At 46.1% G+C, this 20,538-nt stretch overlaps 1 protein-coding gene across 7 annotated transcripts in view; it reads right to left on the bottom strand.

The window, feature by feature from the left end:
- The window catches only part of VPS53 (VPS53 subunit of GARP complex), a 164,512-nt gene that overhangs the window by 54,998 nt on the left and 88,976 nt on the right, over positions 1 to 20,538 (bottom strand). For all 7 annotated transcript variants that reach the window (XM_033185231.1, XM_033185232.1, XM_033185234.1 and 4 more), the window contains 2 exons: positions 13,968 to 14,069; positions 5,841 to 5,935 (listed from right to left, as the gene is read on the bottom strand). In XM_033185231.1, the coding sequence (XP_033041122.1) occupies positions 5,841 to 5,935; positions 13,968 to 14,069 (197 nt within the window). The remainder of the gene's footprint in view (positions 1 to 5,840; positions 5,936 to 13,967; positions 14,070 to 20,538) is intronic.

Raw genomic sequence — 20,538 nt, 5'->3', positions numbered from 1 at the left:
TGGAATCCCAGCACTTTGGGAGGTAGAAGTGGCAGATCTCTTAAGCCCAGGAGTTCGAGACCAGCCTGGGCAACATGGCAAAACTACATCTCTATAAAAGATACAAAAATTAGCCAGGTGTGGTGGTGTGTGCCTGTAGTCTCAGCTACTTGAGAGGCTGAGGAGGAAGGATTGCTGAAACCCAGGAGGCTGAGGCTACAGTGAGTCCTGATCATGCCTCTGTATTCCATCCTAGGTGACAGTGAGACCCCATCTCAAAAATAAATAAATAAAAATAAAACCTGGACCCAGTAACTTTTAAGCCTTTTAAAACTAAAAATGTAGGTTAAGAGAAGATGGGGCTTTGGCTGAAAACAGTCATCCAGGGGGTTGCTCAAAGACCTGTGACTCTAATAGGCAAATAACCAATCCTTTTTCCCACCCCTCAGGGGTATCTTAGTAACTTCTTGGAGGCAAATTGAATGCAGAAGACAGGGTGCTCTCAGGGACAAAGTGGCGGAATTCCCCCACTGTCCCTCTGTGTGCCTGCTGGACACGAGCCCACTGGGCGGAGAGCAAGGGCACCACTGGGCCTTTGCAAGGCAAATGACGGCAAGGCAACTTTTTTGTGGGGGGCTGGTGGGGAGACTTCCATTTGATGATGGAGAAGCTATTGGGTAAGTTCACTTTCTGAGATTTTAACATGAAGTACTGTGTAATCAGGCATGAAAAGTATAGAAGCAGTCCATAAAATCAAGTAGGTGAATAATATTGTTCCATGTGGCATTTCTAATTGAAACATTCTCTTCATCTTACGGTTTAAAATGTTTGAAACTAAGAACATGCTCACCCATGATAGAAGCATTAAAAGGGGGGGAAGGAGGGGTGGACTGCAATCAGACCAAAATGCGTAAATGCAATCCCAAAAGCCCTCCCTAAAAACCTATACATTCCCAGAGAACTTCCCCCAGAACCTCAATGTGTTCCCACAGAACGTCCCTCAGAACCTAACACGTTGCCAGAGAACCTCCCTCAGAACCTAATGCGTTCCCAGAGAACTTCCCTCAGAATGTAATGTGTTCCCAGAGAACTTCCCTCAGAATCTAATGTGTTCCAAGGACCCTCCCTCAGAACCTCAATGCGTTCCCAGAGAACCTCCCTCAGAACCAAATTCCTTCCCAGAGATCCTCCCTCAGAACCTCAGTGCATTACCACAGAATCTCCCTCAGGACCTAATGCGTTCCCAGAGAACTTCCCTCAGAAACTAATGCATTCCCAGAGAACCTCCCTCAGAACATAATGCATTCGTAGAACCTCTCTCAGGACCTAATGCGTTCCCAGAGATCCTGCCTTAGAACCTAAGCATTCCCAGAGAACCTCCCTCAGAACCTCAGTGCATTTCCCGAGAACCTCCCTCAGAATCTCAGTGCATTCCCAGAGAACTTCCCTCAGGACCTCAATGCGTTCCCAGAGATCCTCCCTCAGGACCTAATGCGTTCCCAGAGAACCTCCCTCAGAATGGAATGTGTTCCCAAAGAACCTCCCTCAGAACCTAATATATTCCCAGAGATCCTCCCTCAGAATTTAATGCATTCCCAGAGAAATTCCCTCAGAACCTAATGTGTTAACAGAGAACTTCCCTTAGGACCTCACTGCGTTCCCAGAGAACCTCCCTCAGAACCTAAGTGTGTTCCCAGAGAACCTCCCTCAGAACCTAATGCATTCGCAGAGAACCCCCTCAGAACCTCAATGCGTTCGCAGAGATTTTCAAGACCTCAACGCATTCCCAGAGAAACTCCCTCAGGACCTAATGAGTACCCAGAGAACCTCCCACAGAACCTAATGTGTTCCCAGAGAAATTCCCTCAGAACCTAATGCATTACCAGAAAACTTCCCTTAGGACCTCAATGTGTTAACAGAGAACTTCCCTTAAGACCTCAATGCATTCCCAGAGAACGTCCCTCAGAACCTAATGCGTTCCCAGAGAAATTCTCTCAGAACCTAATGCTTTACCAGAGAATTTCCCTTAGGACCTCAATGCGTTCCCAGAGAACCTCCCTCAGGACCTAATGCGTTCCCAGAGAACTTCCCTCAGAACCTCAACATGTTCCCAGAGAACCTCCCTCAGAACCCAATGTGTTCCCAGAGAACCTCTCTCAGAACCCAATGCATTCCCAGAGAACCTCTCTCAGAACCCAACGCATTCCGAGATTACCTCCCTCAGAATCTCAATGCGTTCTCAGAGAACTTCCCTCAGAACCTAATGAGTTCCCAGAGAACTTCTTTCAGGACCTAATGCATTCCCAGAGAACTTCCCTCCCTTAGAACCTAGTGCGTTCCCAGAGAAACTCCCTTAGGACCTAATGCGTTCCCACAGAACCTCCCTCAGAACCTCAATACATTCCCAGAGAACCTCCTTCAGAACCTAATGCATTCTGAGATAACCCCCCTCAGAATCTCAATGCATTCCCAGAGAACTTCCCTCAGAACCTAATGTATTCCCAGAGAACCTCCCTCAGAATCTCAATGCATTCCCAGAGAACTTCTCTCAGGACCTAATGTGTTCCCAGAGAACCTGCCTCAGGACCTAATGTGTTGCCACAGAACGTCCCTCAGAACCTAATGCGTTCCTAGAGAACTTCCCTCACAACCTAATGCGTTCCCAGAGAAATTCCCTCAGAATCTAATGCGTTCCCAGAGAAATTCCCTCACAACCTAATGCGTTCCCAGTGAACTTCCCTCAGGACCTCAATGCATTCCCAGAGAACCTCCCTCAGAACCTAATGTGTTCCCAGAGAACCTCCCTCAGAACCTCAACGTGTTCCCAGAGAACCTCCCTCAGAACCTAATGTGTTCCCAGAGAACCTCCCTCAGAACCTCAGTGCATTCCCAGAGAATCTCCTTCAGAACCTCAGTGTGTTCCCAGATAACCTCCTTCAGAACCTCAATGCGTACCCAAAGAACTTCACTTAGAACCTCAATGCGTTCCCAAAGGACTTCCCTCAGAACCTAATGCATTACCAGAGACCTTCCCTCAAGACCTAATGCGTTCCCAGAGAACTTCCCTCAGAATCTAATGTGTTCCCAGAGAACTTCCCCCAGGACCTAATGAGTTCCCAGAGAACCTCCCTCAGAACTTCAATGTGTTCCCAGAGAACCTTCCTCACAACCTAATATGTTCCAAGAGAACCTCCCTCAGAACTTCAATGCATTCCCAGAGAACTTTCCTCTGAACCTAATATGTTCCCAGAGAACCTCCCTCAGAACTTGAATGTGTTCCCAGAGAACTTCCCTCTGAACCTAATGTGTTCCCAGAGAACCTCCCTCAGAACCTAATGCGTTGCCAGAGAACTTCCCTCAGGACCTCAGTGCGTTCCCCAAGAACCTCCTTCAGAACCTCAGTGCATTCCCAGAGAACCTCCCTCAGAACCTAATGCGTTCCCAGAGAACTTCCCTAAGAACCTCAACGCGTTCCCAGAGACCCTCTGTCAGGACCTAATGCGTTCCCAGAGAACTTCCCTCAGTACCTAATGCGTTCCCAGGGAACCTCCCTCAGGACCTAATGCGTTCCCAGATAACTTCCTTCAGTACCTAATGCATTGCCAGAGAACCTCCCTCAGAACCCAATGTGTTTCCAGAGAACTTCCCTCAGAACCTCAATGTGTTCCTGAAGAACCTCCCTCAGGACTTTCCCACAGCCGCTGTTGCTCTCCCCATGGGAGCCACCTTCTGGTCCCTTCCAAGTGCGTTCTTTAGATTATGAGGCTTCCTCTGGGAGCCCAGGCCAGTCTGTCTCCAGTCATCTTGTCACAAGTCATCTTGACCTTTCCAAAACCTGCCTTCCAACGTGGAAGGGCTTTCTACAGTTACTTTGGCTGTGGACAAGGACTCAGGGGTTAGGAGTCTTCCTCCTTTTCTAATGCCCCCTCACGCACACAACAGACACTGGAGCACGAACAGTCTTCGGCAGTTAGTTTGGAAGTCTTTGGGATTTTTTTTAAAACAGGTTGGGAGGGAAGGAACCTGGCCGCAGTGAGATGCTTTATAAAAATCTTTGGAGGCTACAAGTTTGTGAAAAGCATATACTATATTTTGTTTGCTTTTTTTTTTTTTTTTTTTGAGACAAAGTCTCTGTCATCCAGCTGGGTGGCATAGTAACGGCTCATTGCAGCCTCCACCTCCTGGGCTCCAGTGATTTTCCCACCTCAGCCGTTCAAGTAGCTGGGACTACAGGTGTGCACCACCACACCTGACTAATTGAAAAAAAATTATTTATAAAGATGAGGTTTCACCATGTTGTCCAGGCTGGTCTCAAATCCTGGGCTCAAGAACTCCTCCTACCTTGGCCTCCCAAAGTGCTGGGATTACAGGTGCAACCCACTGTACCTGGCCATATGAAAAGCATACACTCTATTATATAGATGATCCATAAAATAAAATCAGAGTCCATGAGTTCATACTGATATATAAACAAATGGGGGAGAGGAAAAATTCTTCCATATAGTAGAACTCCAATTAGTAACTGTAGAAGAAATGATGAAAATAGACAATCAACATTAGGCAAATGCCACAGAAACAATGCTTCAGTCAGGAATCAATCATGAAGGGATGCAAAAATGAGTGGGCAAAAGTTTGATGAGAGCACGATGTTTACACAGTATCATCCCATGAGATTCTTATTAATTACCAGGAGAAAAATAGTAACTTCACAGTGAAGACAGTTGGCAGGTACCACCTAAAGCAAGTAATCAAAGTATCAGCAATAATGGGACAAATCAATGTGATGTGCCTCTTGACACAATGCACTGGGGATACAATGCCACTTTTATGGTATTCTTGCCCAAAATGGATTTAATCAAGAAAAAAAAAAACAAAAACTGAGGACATTGTACAAAATACCTGGCCAGTACGCATTGAGGCTGTGAAAGACAAAGAAAACATGAGGAATAGCTGGGCGAGGTGGCTCATGCCTGTAATCTCAGCACTTTGGGAGGCTGAAGTGGGTGGATCATTTGAGCCCAGGAGTTCGAGACCAGCCTGGGCAACACAGGGAGACCGCATCTCTACCAAAAATAGAAAAATTAACCAGGCGGAGTGGCGTGCACCTGTGGTCCCAGCTACTTGGGAGACTGAGGTGGGAGGATTGCTTGAGCCCAGGAGATGGAGGATGCAGTAAGTCATAATCTTACCACTGTACTCCAGTCTGGGGGACAGCACGAGACCCTGTCTCAAAAAAGGAGAGGAGGGGAGGGGAGGGAAAAAGATGAGGAACTACTCAAGATTAAAGGAGACCAAGACCAAAGAGATCTGACAACGAAATGCACGATTATTGGGTCCTGGACCAGAAAAAGGGAAATTAATGGGACAGTATTACCTTCTTGATTTTGTTAACTGTGGTTGTTATGTAAGATGTTAACACTCTCTGAGGAGGGCATGTGAGAAGTTTTTGTCCTATTTTTGTAACTTTTTTGTAGTCTAAATTATTTCAAAATGAAAGGTTGAATTATACTTGAAAACATACACATTAGAGATTAGGCTTTCTTCCAATACCCAGTGCCTGACACTGTAAAGCTTTGTGGGCTGACATATGTCAGGGCTCAATACACCCACACGGGAAGGGATCCCAATGTAGGGATCCACTGGGGACCTTATTAGGGGCAAACTCAGGCCCTGAGATTTATAGACACAATTAATGATAACATTCAAAAGATGTAAAAATATCCCTGATGGGTTTCTAGGGAGGGTCACAGGCATGCCACATCCATCTTTCAGCCCCGGAAGGAGCTGCGTGCTTCTGAGACCCAGTCATGACCAGAAGGGCAAGAAATGCAGGCAGAAAACAGCGAACGTTCCTCACTCACTTGTCTTGGGATTCGATATACACATAGAGATGAGGCTCAAAACACTTGGAAACGATGCCATGAAATGGATTGTCTGGGGCTTTAGGCTTCTTTGGCTGTAAAAACAAAGAAAAATAAATCCTATACCTGAGTGATCTTTGCAAATGTTCAAGAACTTTTTTAAAAACATAACTTCAAAGTTCACTCCTAAGTCACAGATAAGAGAGTACTCAATGTAACCCAATAGGACAGCTTCACGATTCACTCTGGCAGGTGAACAAAACACCAGCTTTGTTAGCATCACTCACTTGCTCTGGCCAGTGAAAGACATACTGTTACCTGGATAACATATGTATGTTGAACCTGGAAGCTAGTCATCATCTATCTGACTCGTGTTTTCCAGAATTTAAATCCTGGCTAATAACAGCACCTTGTATTTGTACAATGCTTCAGAATTTAAAAAGTGCTTTCACACAATCCGATTTTTGATAGCACTTTGATACCTATGAATATGTCACCTGCTCCTCACAATAATCCTTCATGTAGGTATCATTACTACTATTTCATACCTCAAGAAACGAGGCCTCAGAGGTTCTCTAACCCGCCCCAAGACATATGTACAAGTCTGCTTTTCTTAAACCAGAACTCTATTATACCATTATTTTCCTGCAATGGTTCCCAGAATTCTTTTAATTCCATCAGTAAGAAAATGTAAGAAAAAGAAGGATGGAAAACCAGTAGAGGGTTGCTAACTTTATTTTGCTACTTTCTATTCTTACCACAAGTTCCTAAAAACATAAATAAATAAAGGGGTTTTTTTGGTTTGTTTGCTTTTTAAGACAGAGTCTCCCTCTGTCAACCAGGCTAAAGTGCAGTGGCGCCCTCTCAGCTCACTGCAATCTGCGCCTCCTGGACGCCAGGGATTCTTGTGCCTCAGCCTCCTAAGTAGCTGGGACTACAGGCACGCGCCACCACGCCAAGATCATTCTTGTATTTTAAGCAGAGGTGGGGTTTGGCCAGGCTGGTCACGAACTCCTGGCCTCAAGTGATCCACCCACCTCCACCTCCCAAAGTGCTGGGCTTATAGGCATGAGGCACAGCGCCCAGCCAGAAAATCGTATTTTATACCCTCAAATTTTATAAGAATAAAATGGCAGCATATAGGCAGGTGCGTTCTAAGAAAGGGCACTTGGTAACCTTACATCAGATAGACAGACACACACACAGGCAGGCAGAGAGACTATACTGTCTTTATTTTGTTTGCTTTAGGCCACTGCAACACTATACCAGCACTGGTTTCCAGGCTGTTACTCGGAAGCCACTGATAAAGAAGTCATATGACAGGCAAGTATTTTAAAACTACAATTGCTACTTAATTCCTTTCCAAATATCTAAAAAAAAAAAAAAAAAAAAAAAGCCAAATACACCTTGCTGGGGTTGATACTAGAATATAATTTGTATGTAAATTGGCACCCACAACATACTTGTTAAATTGAACTACTCATATGTTATTTTTTTTAAAACTCACTTATTGAGGTATGATTGACATTTTAAAAGCCCTACATATTTAATGTATACATCTTGATGCATTTGAGGTAAAGTATACACCCATGAAGCCCTCACCACCATCAAGGCAGTAAGCGTATCCACCACCTCCCCAAGCTTCCTCCCACCCCTGTTGTTATTATCACTTGTGATAATAACACTTGCCGGGCGTGGGGGCTCATGCCTGTAATCCCAGCACTTTGGGAGGCTAAGGCAGGCAAATCACAAGGTCAGGAGTTCAAGACCAGCATGGCCAATATGGTGAAACCCAGTCTCTACTAAAAAAAATACAAAAATTAGCTGGGCGTGGTGGCGGGTGCCTATAGTACCAGCTACTTGGGAGGCTGAGGCAAAGGAATCGCTTGAACCTGGGAGGCAGAGGTGGCAGTGAGTCGAGATTGCACCACTGCACTCCAGCCTGGCAACAGAGTGAGCCTCCATCTCAAAAAAAAAAAAAAAAAGAATACTTAACATAAGATCTACCCTCTTGAACTGCTTATATATTTTAATAAATACTGGAAGAGATAAGCCCCAATGACAGGCAGAAATGATAACTACTTATTTCTGGTCTTTTTTATTATTTTTTTTAAATAACACATTGCAATGGTTAAAAACATCTGTAAAAACTGATTTGTAAAAAATGATCACCAAAAATTAAATGTCAACTTTAGATAGACCCACTCAATCTTGTACTTAACCCTCTTCCCTTTTTACCTTCCAGGAGTTCCATATCTTTCATTTTTTGGCAAGGTTTCTAGAAACTCTGGTCCTTCCTAAGAATAAATACAATCTGCACTGTTTACTCTCATCATCTGGAAACCACTGCCATAGCCAGGCCTTGGACTGAGCCCACAGTAGGGCCTCGGGGACCACACAAGCCTGGCTGAGTGAGCTTGAATCTGCCGGATCTAGAATTCCACTTGAGTGCACAGATGTCCTGGGAGTTTTTCTGCACTTCCATTAGTTCAAGATGAAGGATCTACGATGGAGGGTGAGGATTGTGAGGGGTGTCCTCACTCGCCCTGTTTTTTCCAAGTCAGTATCTATCTTTTATTACTGATTCAATAAGATGATTTAAGTGAACAGAAAAATGTGATTTAATTTGTCTAACTCTATAGGACTAGATACCATGGATTTAGATTTGGAAAACATGGCTTCTACAAACAGATATCTTTTTATTAATTAAATAATAATGATAAGCATTACAGCTGTTCTTTTCATTGAATTTTTTTCTTCTTTTGAAGAAAATATTCACATTCTGCAGGATGACTTCTGGTAATTATATATGTGAATTTACATAATACAGAATGTTACCATTTAAAAAAATCAACATGTATATTTTGCTTTTTTATTTTGAACATGTATATTTTGTATTCAGCTTTACTGACTTGCTAATTTATGTGTACTTTCCCAACTGCTGACAATATTTTATCGCTTTAAAATGGCTACATTATGAAATTCTTAAAAAGCCTATAGATTATATAATATTACTGTATTGATGTTAAATTTTCCAATTTTGATCTACGGTAATATAAGTGAATGTCTTTCTTCTGAAGAAATACCTACTAAAGTTCCTGTCCTTTGTAGGGACATGGATGCAGCTGGAAACCATCATTCTCAGCAAACTATTGCAAGAACAGAAAACCAAATACCGCATGTTCTCACTCATAGGTGGGAACTGAACAATAAGATCACCTGGACAGAGGAAGGGGATCATCACACACCGGGTCCTATTGTGGGGAGTGGGGGGAGGGATAGCATTACGAGATATACCTAATGTAAATGATGAGTTAATGGAGGCAGCACACCAACATGGCACATGTATACATATGTAACAAACTTGCATGTTGTGCACATACACCCTAGAACTTAAAGTATAATAATAAAATAATTTTTTAAAATACCTACTAAAATATTTAGGGGTAAAGTACATTATGTCTACAACTTACAAATTGTTCTAAAGGTCAGGGGAGAGCGGGGGAAAAATGATAAAGTTATATAGGAAAATGTTAACAATTGCTGAATCCAGAAGAAAGATATTTAGGAGCTCCTTGTAACTTTTCTCTTAGTTTGACGTTATTTAAAAAAGAAAAAAGTAAAGGATAACAATAAAAAACTTGGAAAATGGGTACCAACGGCCTGATGGAAAATTCCAGAGACCGCAATGGAGCCATCTTAAGAATGGCACATCGTCAACACCGCACGGGCTGGGGGGCAACACTGTGTGGGAGACAAACGCACTCCTGCCTTGGCAAAAAAGGGGTTTGGATCAATCTCCTGGTTTGATGATGCACTCTGGTGTCCCCCTGAAGGAAGATGAGAGATGGGAAGGGATCTGGATCAATTTCCTGGCTTCATGATGCACTCTAGCGCCCCCCTGCCAGAGGAAGCTGGAAGATGGGAAGGGGTGTGGATCAATTTTCTGGTTTCATGATGCACTCTGTGCCCCCCGGAGGAAGCTGGAAGATGGGAAGGGATGTGGATCAATTTTCTGGTTTCATGATGCACTCTGTGCCCCCTTACCAGAGGAAGCTGGGAGATGGGAAGGGATCTGGATCAATTTCCTGGCTTCATGATGTACTATAGCGCCCCCCTGCCAGAGGAAGCTGGAAGATGGGAAGGGGTGTGGATCAATTTTCTGGTTTCATGATGCACTCTAGTGCCCCCCAGAGGAAGCTGGGAGATGGGAAGGGATCTGGATCAATTTCCTGGTTTGATGATGGACTCTAGTATGTTAGTTATGCCCTGGAGGAAGCTGGGAGATCAGTACACTGTACCTCACTGGACTAGGTTTATAATTTATGAGCCCATAATTATTTCAAAATATAAAGTTTTTTAAAAAGTGGTTCAGAAGATGTGGGCCTGCATGTGAAGAAGTTTTAGAAATATCTTAATCAATTTATTTTGCTTATAGTTTCCTTTTTATGTATACACAAAAGTGATATATAATTGGAGATAAACTATGTTGGAATAAGTTTGAAGAACTCATCTGGTAAGTATAAAATACAGATTCTAACTGGGAAAAGAAACTGGCTATATAATTCCAACAAACTCATCTTGATCAGTCTGCCATAGGCCCTGCCCTTGATGAGGCCCCACAGGACACTCAGAAAGCTGCACGACCAGGCAGCGCCAGGGTTCCACCTCTATCAGTAGATGACGCTGCTCTGCTTGCCCTCCCCACCAACAGCACTCTTCGGCAGTGAGGAGGGACCCCTGACCTTGCCACCACAGCACCTAGGTCGTCCTCTTGCAGCATTTCTAGAGTGAGCTGAAGCAAGAGAGGAGTAACAGGAAAGAATGCCTACAGTTTCCTTTTTTCTTACTTTTTTCTTGCAGGGCTGCCTCCTGCCTATGGCTGTGTGATGAACGTGCTCAGTTTAGATAATAGGTGCTGGAATTTTGGCTATCTGGCGTCTCCCTTTGCACCACGCAGCTCCCTAGAGGATTGATTCTCAGCTTAAACACTACACAAAGTCATTTAGCAGCAGCGTTTGGGCCAGGTTCTGAGTGTGTGAATTCTGCCCAAAAGCTGCACATGTTTAAGCTATTTCCTCCTGGAGTTTGGTGGAATAATAAAAGGTTACTGTTGCCACAGTGAGGAGGTCTGCAGCTGGTCCCATTTCCTTTTATTACTACGCAATGTAAACAGATTAAATCAAACTGCTTGGGTCACCAGAAGGGGCATTCCTTATTTCTTCTCCTTTCTGTTATACCTTCAGTGTCCCTCAGGCCCCTTTCAGATGTCAATCTTTATCATTGGGAATATCTTGGCAACTGATGGCTCGGGCCCTCTTGTAAACTAAGTACCTTTTTTCATGTTCCCTCTCTCTTCTCAGCAGCCAGGCGTAAACTGCAGTAGTGAGCAGGGTGTGACCCTTACCTTGAGAGCCACATGGCTACTGACTGCAGCCATGGAATAAGTTAGGTCACCCACGGAGCCAGCAGGGACCTTCCCTCCAACCACCTCGGGCTGATTTCACCACTAACACCTGGTGGGGTCCTTCCCCGACCCCAAGGGCTCTGCTCTTGTTGTGTACCCCACTCTGGGAAGAGGGAGACCCTGGGTCACCCACCTAATCAGCCACCAGCAAGGCCAGGGCCGGTGAGGCAGCAGGAGGTCAGGGATGGCATAGGTGGAGGCATTAGTCACTGGCACTGGCATGTAAGTTTTATGACTAATGAGTACTAGCCCCTGAAATGGCAGGTAGATCAGCTAGATCAGAGGGTTTAGTTGTTTGAGATGGAGTCTCGCTCTGTCGCCCAGGCTGGAGTGTAGTGGTGTGATCTCGGCTCACTGCAACCTCCGCCTCCCGGGTTCAAACGATTCTCCTGCCTCAGCCTCCCGAGTAGCTGGGATGACAGGCGCCCGCCACCTCGCCCGGCTAACTTTGTATTTTTAGTAGAGACGGGGTTTCACCATGTTGGTCAGGCTGGTCTTGAACTCTTGGCCTCAGGTGACTGGCCTGCCTAGGCCTCCCAAAGTTCTGGGATTACAGGTGTGAGCCACCATGCCCGGCCATTTTTTTTTTTTTTTAAATGACATAAAATCCCTGGTTCAAAAAAATGGTTTATCTGAAAGCCCACGATACAAAATGACTCGCAATAAAACTGCTCTGATCGCAGGATCTAGGTCCCTGGCCGCCTCCTAACTTCCACAGTGACATCTGACGGGGCACCAGGGAACACAGTTTGAAAACCATTAGCTCTCACTGAAGACAAACTGGGGAAGTCTAAAGAGAGAGAATAACCTACCTAAGGTCACATGGTCGGTCAGCTAATGGCTGACAAGAGTCCGACATTTTCCCAGCACATGACTCTGCTTTACCCCACGAATTAGTCAGGAGTCAATGTTCTGTGTTCTTAGAATGAGCAGCTCTTGCTCCTTACAACAGTCACTTCAAGCTTCCATATGAGGAAAAAGTTCCAAGAAAAAGGAAAATTATATTTTACCTGGCAAAACTGATTGTGTAGGAAATGAGGCCTCTCTATCTTAATCCAATTTAATGACATCCAGAGACGACTAGCGAAAGGAATAACTTTTCCTGGCAACACTAGAAGCATCGGAGAGTTTAACTGCACAATTTTGGACATGACCATGGCAGCCACTAGCACTGGTGAGGCAACAGGGCTCTGCAAACGGCTCTCCCGCACAAAGCATGCTCACAGGGCACAAGTGGCCCTGTGCGGATGGAGGACACACCAGAAGAACGGACTCTACACCCAGAGCCTTCTTTCCACCCTAGTCCCTGCTCCCAAAATGCAATTGAGAACTGCATCTAATTAGTTACAAGAAACTGTTTGTTTTCTCCCATGCCAGTCAATACTATGATGGCTTTAAATCAACTGCATCTAATCCTATATATACATCTCCGGGATGGAGCCTCCTCAAGATGTCCCATCAGTTTTGTTCATTTACTTCTATTCCTGAGATCAGTTCTATGTCCTCTACTCCAACGAGACATGAGTCTATCAACTAAATGGCACTGGGAAAAAGGAATTCTAGTTTCTGACATTGAGACCTGGCTTCCAGTTTAAGCTCCTCCACTTCCACGCTATGCAACCCTGGGCCAACCACTTAACCTCTCTGAGCTGCAGTTTCGTCATCTATAAAGCGAGAGGCAGGAATTGTGAAGATGACATAAAGCATGTGAAAGAATTTAAAAGTGCAAAGGACTATAAAAGTGTGAGTATCCATTCTATTACATCATTTAATCAAGGGACCAGACACATTTGATTGTGTCATTTCAGAACTGCTCCTGGGAGCTCTGCTCTCTGGGCTCCCGCCCTCACGGTGCTGGGAATGAATGAAAGCAGGGCTAGCTGCAAAGTGCATGGCTGCAGGTTTCCCAGAGCTGGTCCTCCCAGCCAGCCTCTTTTTTGGTGGTGTCTGGAGCAAAACAATACCATACAATAATCCTCCAGCAGTCAAGTGTAGAAAATTAAAAAGAGGGATCACTAATCTAGAAGGGAAAAGTTCTGATTTATTGCTCTAACCTCCCTTGTCATAACATGGCAGTTAACCAAAAACACCATTCTGTAGGATGAAAGGAGAGGAAATTTAGACTTGGACAGAAAAATCCAAAGGAAATTAAAGTGTTAGTGTGCTCTGAAAAGCAATTCTCCAAATATGCCACTGGCCACCATGATATTTCCAGGCCTCCCCAGTGGCTTGCAGACCTAAAGTGATCAGCTCACTGCGTGGAGGCCTCTCCTAGCCGAGGGTGCTGTGGGCTTCCCGGGGCTTGTTCAGCCTCTCACATCATCACTGTGCCAGACGACAGTCAAACCGAAAACTGAGCTGACAAGTTCAGGAGATGCTGAATGAGACAGAGGAGAACTCTTCTGGCCCCACCAGTGGCTAATGAAGCCTGTGTGTGTCCTGGCGGCGGGGCTCTGCAGGAGTAGAGATGTGGGGCAGGGAAGTCTGCCCTTTCGTGGAATTTTCTAAATGCACTTTCAGATGAAGGCCTTCTGTAAAGACCACAACAGCTGTCAACTCTGAATGTGGCCAATACTCAAAGGATCGTACCTGGAGCAAGCGGACCCATTTTCAGAAACGCACATTAGGTGGTTACCTGTGGTGACGCAAACCAGACTTACTTGATCTAAATCTCCTTTCTCCATTGCCAGTTCCTCCATCTCTGCTGTTGGCTCATCTTCCAGGAAGGGATTGGTAGATGGGGGTGGAGACTCAAGCTTTTTCTGTTAGGTAGATACGAGAAAGAGAGGTGTTTTCTGAGCATGTTCAATAGCTTTCCCCATTGATCTGCTTTTTCCAGGTGTCTCCAACAGCTAAGTCATGCACTCTGATCTAATAAAGAGCTGAGGTAACCCAGACCACATTCTTACCTCCAGGCTTTCACACTGCTTTCCCGTCTTCCTGGAACCTCCCTGACCACCCTGCCCCAACTCGAATCTGGCTAAAACGCTCACACATCCTCAGTCCTCACACTGGAACGCCATTCTGCTGGGAAGTCTTTCCCATCTGTCAGGTTTGGGTCAGGTGTCCCTGACACGTGTTCCCAAACCATGCTACATGTCCCCTACCCAGGCATTTATTAAAATACGGCAATTGCTCATTATTTGTCTTTTCCCTTCTGGCCTCCATGATGCCAGAGATTATATCTGTCTTGTTCCCCATCCTATCTCAGTGCCTGGCACGTAGCAGGTCCTCAGTAAATAGAAATGAATCAAAGTGCCAGATGGATTTCAATGCAAGAACAAACTACAAAGCTAATCTCATGTGTTCCACATTAACAGACGTCTCTTCCCAAATAAGCCCCATTACAACAACCACAACAGAAATCTCCTTGAGAAAATCGACTTCTCAGCTTCCAAATATGACCACTATTTCAAAATACATCACTGAGTAGGAACCATGGGCCAGCGGGAAGGCTGCAGGCAGGAGGCATGGTAGCTTAGCTCCAACCGTGCGGCACTAGCCCTATCACCCAGCTTCCCTGAGCCTCAGTAACTTCGTCTGCAGAATGAGGGTGCAACCACAGGACTATCTGGAGGATCAAATGGGAAACCCAGAAGCGGTACAGGGTACATACAAGGGTCGCTGACGACGTTAATTCCTGTACAACGACAGAATAAAGGCAGCTCTCTGGAATTCCTTTACAGTTTTCACCTTGAGATGTTGTTTATGCCTGGGAGTTGAAGGCTTTAGCAGAAAGGAGGCCAAATGGACAAACAGAAAAGAGGGACTGCTTGGTGCTGGGGATGAGGGAATGGGGCAAGGCATGGCTCTCTGGAGACGAGAAGTTAATGGAGAGGGAGTTTCGAAATGTACTTGATATTTTAGCCAACACCAGTGGGTCGACCTGAATTAATCCCTAAGCCAAAAGGGACAGCAGATGAACTAGAGCGTGAATAACTTTGCCAAGTGCCATGACACCATCTGAAGATATTACAAACAAAAAGTAAAACCAAAACTTACACAAAGGCTGGGCGCGATGGCTCATGCCGGTAATCCCAGCACTTTGGGAGGCCGAGGCGGGCGGATCACTTGAGGTCAGGAGATCGAGACTAGCCTGGCCAACACGGTGAAAGCCTGTCTCTACTAAAAATACCAAAATTAGCAGTGTGGTGGCGGGTGCCTTAATCCCAACTACTCAGGAGGCTGAGGCACAAGAATCGCTTGAACCCAGGCCAAGTGGAGGTTGCAGTGAGCTGAGATGGCACCATTGCACTCCAGCCTGGGTGACAGAGCAAGACTCTGTCTCAAAAATAAATAAATAAAATAAAATAAAATAAATACCTTGCACAAAAACACTGCACCTGCATCTGGTTTTCGGTTGAAGACAACTCTGCTTACAGCCATTTAAACTGCTTATTTGTTGGCCAAAACACTTGGATGCAATTGAGGTGGACAGATACAGCCTCGGTGCATGACAAAGCCTTGTGGTGACGGCATTAGCTCGAGGTAATCAGTAGTAAGATGATGATTTTTGTGGTATCTTGGTGAGAAACAATATGGTCTAACACCCAAGCAAGTATTTCACATCTGCACACTCCAAACTTTGGCTTCTTTACCTAACATGAGAGAAAAAAAATCCTTACAAACTTACAGCTCTTTTTAGAATGCAATATTTTCAAGCTTAAATTGTCTTCTTAAGGGCTGCTGATATTTTAGAGACAGACAGGAATAGTAAGAAAGGGAATCTACCAAGCTTAATCTTCAACAACCGTAAAAAAATTAAATTAGGTAACAGCATTAGATTCCTGATTCCACTGGCTTAACAGTGGGCTCCAGCCCGGGCGCGGTGGCTCAAGCCTGTAATCCCAGCACTTTGGGAGGCCGAAACGGGTGGAACACGAGGTCAGGAGATCGAGACCATCCTGGCTAACATGGTGAAACCCTGTCTCTACTAAAAAAATACAAAAAACTAGCCAGGCGTGGTGGCGGGCGCCTGTAGTCCCAGCTACTCGGGAGGCTGAGGCAGGAGAATGGCGTGAACCCGGGAGGCGGAGCTTGCAGTGAGCTGAGATCCGGCCACTGCACTCCAGCCTGGGCGACAGACAGAGCCAGACTCCATCTCAAAAAAAAAAAAAAAAAAACAACAGTGGGCTCTGGGATGATGCTGTTGAGCTGAGTCACTATGATTCCAAGTCTTTTGGTCCTTTGTAGATGTGAAAAGCTAGTCAGCTAACTGAAGTTAAAAGTTTTGCTCAAAATCATTCAGTGACAGACACAGAATCTGAGTTTTTTAACTAAATGCCCCTCATCTATTGCTAAGTCTATTGGGTTGATAACAGCACCTCACAATTACATAAAGGTGGGCCTTATTTTTAAAATGTAAGGCGTGACTGGAAATCATGGCAAACAGCAGATGTCAGTGAGGTGGACGGAGGATGTTCCTGGGCTCTACTCTCGCTGGCATAAAGCATCAAGAAAAGGTAGGAAGAAGTCACGGGCAGCACTGAAGAAGCAGGCACCATCTGAGGCAGGGTGAGCACGCGCCACTCGCTCAGTGTCACCATCTGGGGTAGGGTGAGTGTGGGCCAACCTCAGCCTCCCAAATAGCTGGGACTACAGGTGCGCATCACCACACCCAACTAATTTTTGTATTTTTTGTAGAGATGGGGTTTTGCCCTGTCGCCCAGGCTGGTCTCAAACTCCTGACCTGAAGCAATCCATCTGTCTCAGCCTCCCAAAGTGCTGGAATTACAGACGTGAGCCACCGTGCCTGGCTTCTATTAACATTCTGATGAAATGAGGGGAGTTGTGGACACCAAGGAGCTCCTAGCTCACTCATATGTGGCACATACATTCCACATGTGGACCACGTTAGTACAGGAAAAGTGATTCATTCCTCCCCTCATCCACTCAACAAAGGGATATGCTGGGCCCTAGGAGTAGAGCAGTGAGAAAGACAGGCCAGCCTCAGCCCTCACGGAGATTAGAGTCTGCTGGGGGAGACAGCCTTCAATCCAACAGTCACACAAACAGTGAGAAGGGCCATGAAGGAAAAGCGGTCATCATGGAAACGTGCAACAGAGGGCCACAGGAGACTTCCCTAAAGAAAGGATGTCTGAGCCAGAGCTGAAGGATGCCTCAGAGTTAAATATGTGAGGGGTGGAGGGCGGAGGGAACAGCATGTGTCTGCCACTCACTCAACAGCGATGTACTGGGCATCTGCTCTGCTCCAGGCACTCTCGGGCGCACCAGGGATGCAAGTGAGGAAGACAGATTAGAGAGGTGGCGCTGCAGTGGTGAGAAGAAAACTCAGGGAGTGGGATGAGCTGGGGATGAGGGTGGGAAAGTGCTTCTACACAGGGTTGTCAGAAAAGGTCTCTGAGGAGATGATGGCTGAGCTGAGTAAGAAGGAACTGCTCAGGCAAAACCCAAGGAAGGGTGTTCTCAGCAGGGAGACCTGGTGGAGATGCTGGAAAGCACTTGGTGAGTCTGAGGGACAGTAAGGAAGATGGGGGCCTGGGGTAAGAGGGGTGGCAGGAGCCCTGTCACGCAGCCTTTTGTGGGCCATGGTAAGGGTCGGTTTTCTTCTCACTGCAATTGGGCAGTCGCTGGTGGTTTTCAAGAGGGAAGTGATGTGATCTAATTTGGATTTTAAAAATAGTCCACTGCTGTGGGGGAATGGATTATAATGACAGCAGGAAACCCAATTTAAGAGGCTGCTACAGTGTTCCGGGAAGGGCTGATGGGGAACCGGACTAAGGTGGTGATGGAGGAGAGAAAAAAGCGTCCGTCGGATTTGGGGCATAGTTAGGAGGCAGAGCCAGGAAGCTTTGCTGAGAGTGAGAATGAGGGTGAAGGAACGGAAGGAGTGAAGGGACACCCACTTTCTGGTCTGAACAACTGCACAGCTGATAGTGCCTTAACTGAGATGGGGCACCCTCGTGTAGTGGCAAGGCACAGGTTCCACCACCATGGGGTATGCTATTTAACTTCTAGCCTCAGTTCTCCTACCTGCAATGTGAAGGGACAGGAATACCCACCTCGTATGGCTGCCATGAGGATGGGATGAGGCATGCGCGGCAGGAGTGAGCGCCACAGTCACGTGCCACACCATCATGTTTCCACCCATGACGGGCCACGGTACGACGTCGGTTCCACTAGATTATACTGGAGTCAGATGATGGGGTAGGCCGGGGTCCGCAAACCCTGGGCCACCAGTCCATGGCCCATAAGGAAACCGAGCCACACATCACGAGGTGAGCAGTAGTGAGCGAGCATGACCGCCTGAGCTCCGCCTCCTGTCAGGTCTCAGGCAAACCCTGTTCTGAGCCGCTCATTTGAGGGGTCTAGGTTGTGCACTCCTTATGAGAATCCAATGCCTGATGATCTGAGGTAGAACAGTTTCATCTAGAAACCATCCCCCGACCCCCCTCCCCTGAACGCCCACCCCCAGCCCCACCTGTGGAAAAACTGTCTTCCACAAAACCAGTGCCTGGTGCCAAAAAGGTTGCGGGCAGCTGGAGTAGGTTAGAGCAGGCACACTCTATGAGGTTTGCACAGTGATGAAACTAACGATGCATTTCTCAGAACATATTCCTGCCGTTAAGCAATGCGTGACTGAATATACATGGCAGCTTAACGTGCTGTTGGCACGCAGGGCGAGGCTCAGCAAGGGGGAGCTTTCAGCAGTGGTTAACAGGGTGAGCTAGGACATGAGGCACAACCGTTGTGCTTCTGTCAATACAGCAGCTCACAGAAGGGACAGACGAGGGCATGCAGGGTTAAAAGTCTTGTCAAAAGAATTTCTATTAACTGTAAGTAGAACCTTGTCCCAACTATTTTGTCCCTTTGGGATCTCTCTAAGAAATGAAAGCAAAGGGCCCATCAACTTGGCACTTTCTAAGTGCAAAGGCACACTGAGCTGCTCCTTTCTTCCCCCGTCTACAACCACGCACGTACCGCCCACCTCCCTGTTGATGAAAGCCCCAAAACCCTAAGGTGTGGACATGCATTCCCGCGGTTCCAGGGCCACATGACTGCTCGGATTAACTTGCTAAGAGGAAAGACAAGTCCTTGCAGGGAGCGATCACTGCGTAACGCAGCCGTCTGTGCTGAGAGCCATACAGATCACGCTTCTCAGGCTCGCTCTGCAGCGGTCACAGGCCACAGAGAATTACAACTTGGGGTTTCGATTGTCAGTAACTCAATGACATATTTCACGAACTCTGAGGCTGCTAAATAAAGCCAAAAATTTTCCAAGACGTGAATGACTTCCCAATTTTGAAAGAATTCATTCTTTTTGCTATGATGACAGTTGATTTCAAGCCGATACAGGAAAGCAAAATTCTTCATATAGCAAGTTAATTCCTACTGATTAAATCACAGGGGATTCCCAGCACCTTCAAAACAGTTCAGGCCACAGGACAGTCAGGCCATCTAATTCACTGTCAGGAAGGGAAAGTCTGGCTTCAGTCAGCTGTACACCCGTATCTCATCTGCCTACACAAATCCCTGTGTGAGGCCCTAGCTGGACACGTCAAATTATCAAACAAGGAACTCTGAAATTTAAGACTCTCTTCCTTTCCCTAGAGCAGAAAGCTTTCACTTGTGAGATGAAAGTTCCTCAGTTTCTGCATTTCTCATTCCATAAATGCTTTACTCCAGCCCAATTCCTAATTTGTCCTTAAAGAGACAACTGGCGGGCTTCAGTTGACAGTCAAGATTGCAAGCCCAGGGGTACACACACCTGGTGTCCACCATTTCTGGGGCCACGCTCTTGCTACTGCCATGTTCACTTCTTACACGGTGACAGTTATGTGCAGATTTCTTTCTCCTACTAGATCCTAAGTGCTTTCCCGATTCAATTTCTCATCTTTTCCAAAGCCCTGTACAAAGAGGGAGCTTGAAAAATATCTGTGGGCAAACGCTGATAAGATGAAAGGCCCTCAGCCGGGGGCAGTGGCTCACGCCTGTAATCCCAGCACTTTGGGAGGCCGAGGTGGGTGGATCACCTGAGGTCGGGAGTTCGAGACCAGCCTGACCAACATGGAGAAACCCCATCTCTACTAAAAATACAAAATCAGCCGGGCGTGGTGGCACATGCCTATAATCCCAGCTATTACGGAGGCTGAGGCAGGAGAATTGTTTGAACCTGGGAGGCAGAGGTTGCGGTGAGCCGAGATCATGCCATTCACTCCAGCCTGGGCAACAAGAGTGAAACTCCGTCTCAAAAAAAAAAAAAAGATGAAA

This window comes from Trachypithecus francoisi, unplaced genomic scaffold, assembly GCF_009764315.1.
Source record: "Trachypithecus francoisi isolate TF-2019V2 unplaced genomic scaffold, Tfra_2.0 Lachesis_group20, whole genome shotgun sequence".
NCBI lineage: Eukaryota > Metazoa > Chordata > Mammalia > Primates > Cercopithecidae > Trachypithecus > Trachypithecus francoisi.
This window is presented reverse-complemented; position numbering and strand designations above follow the sequence as displayed.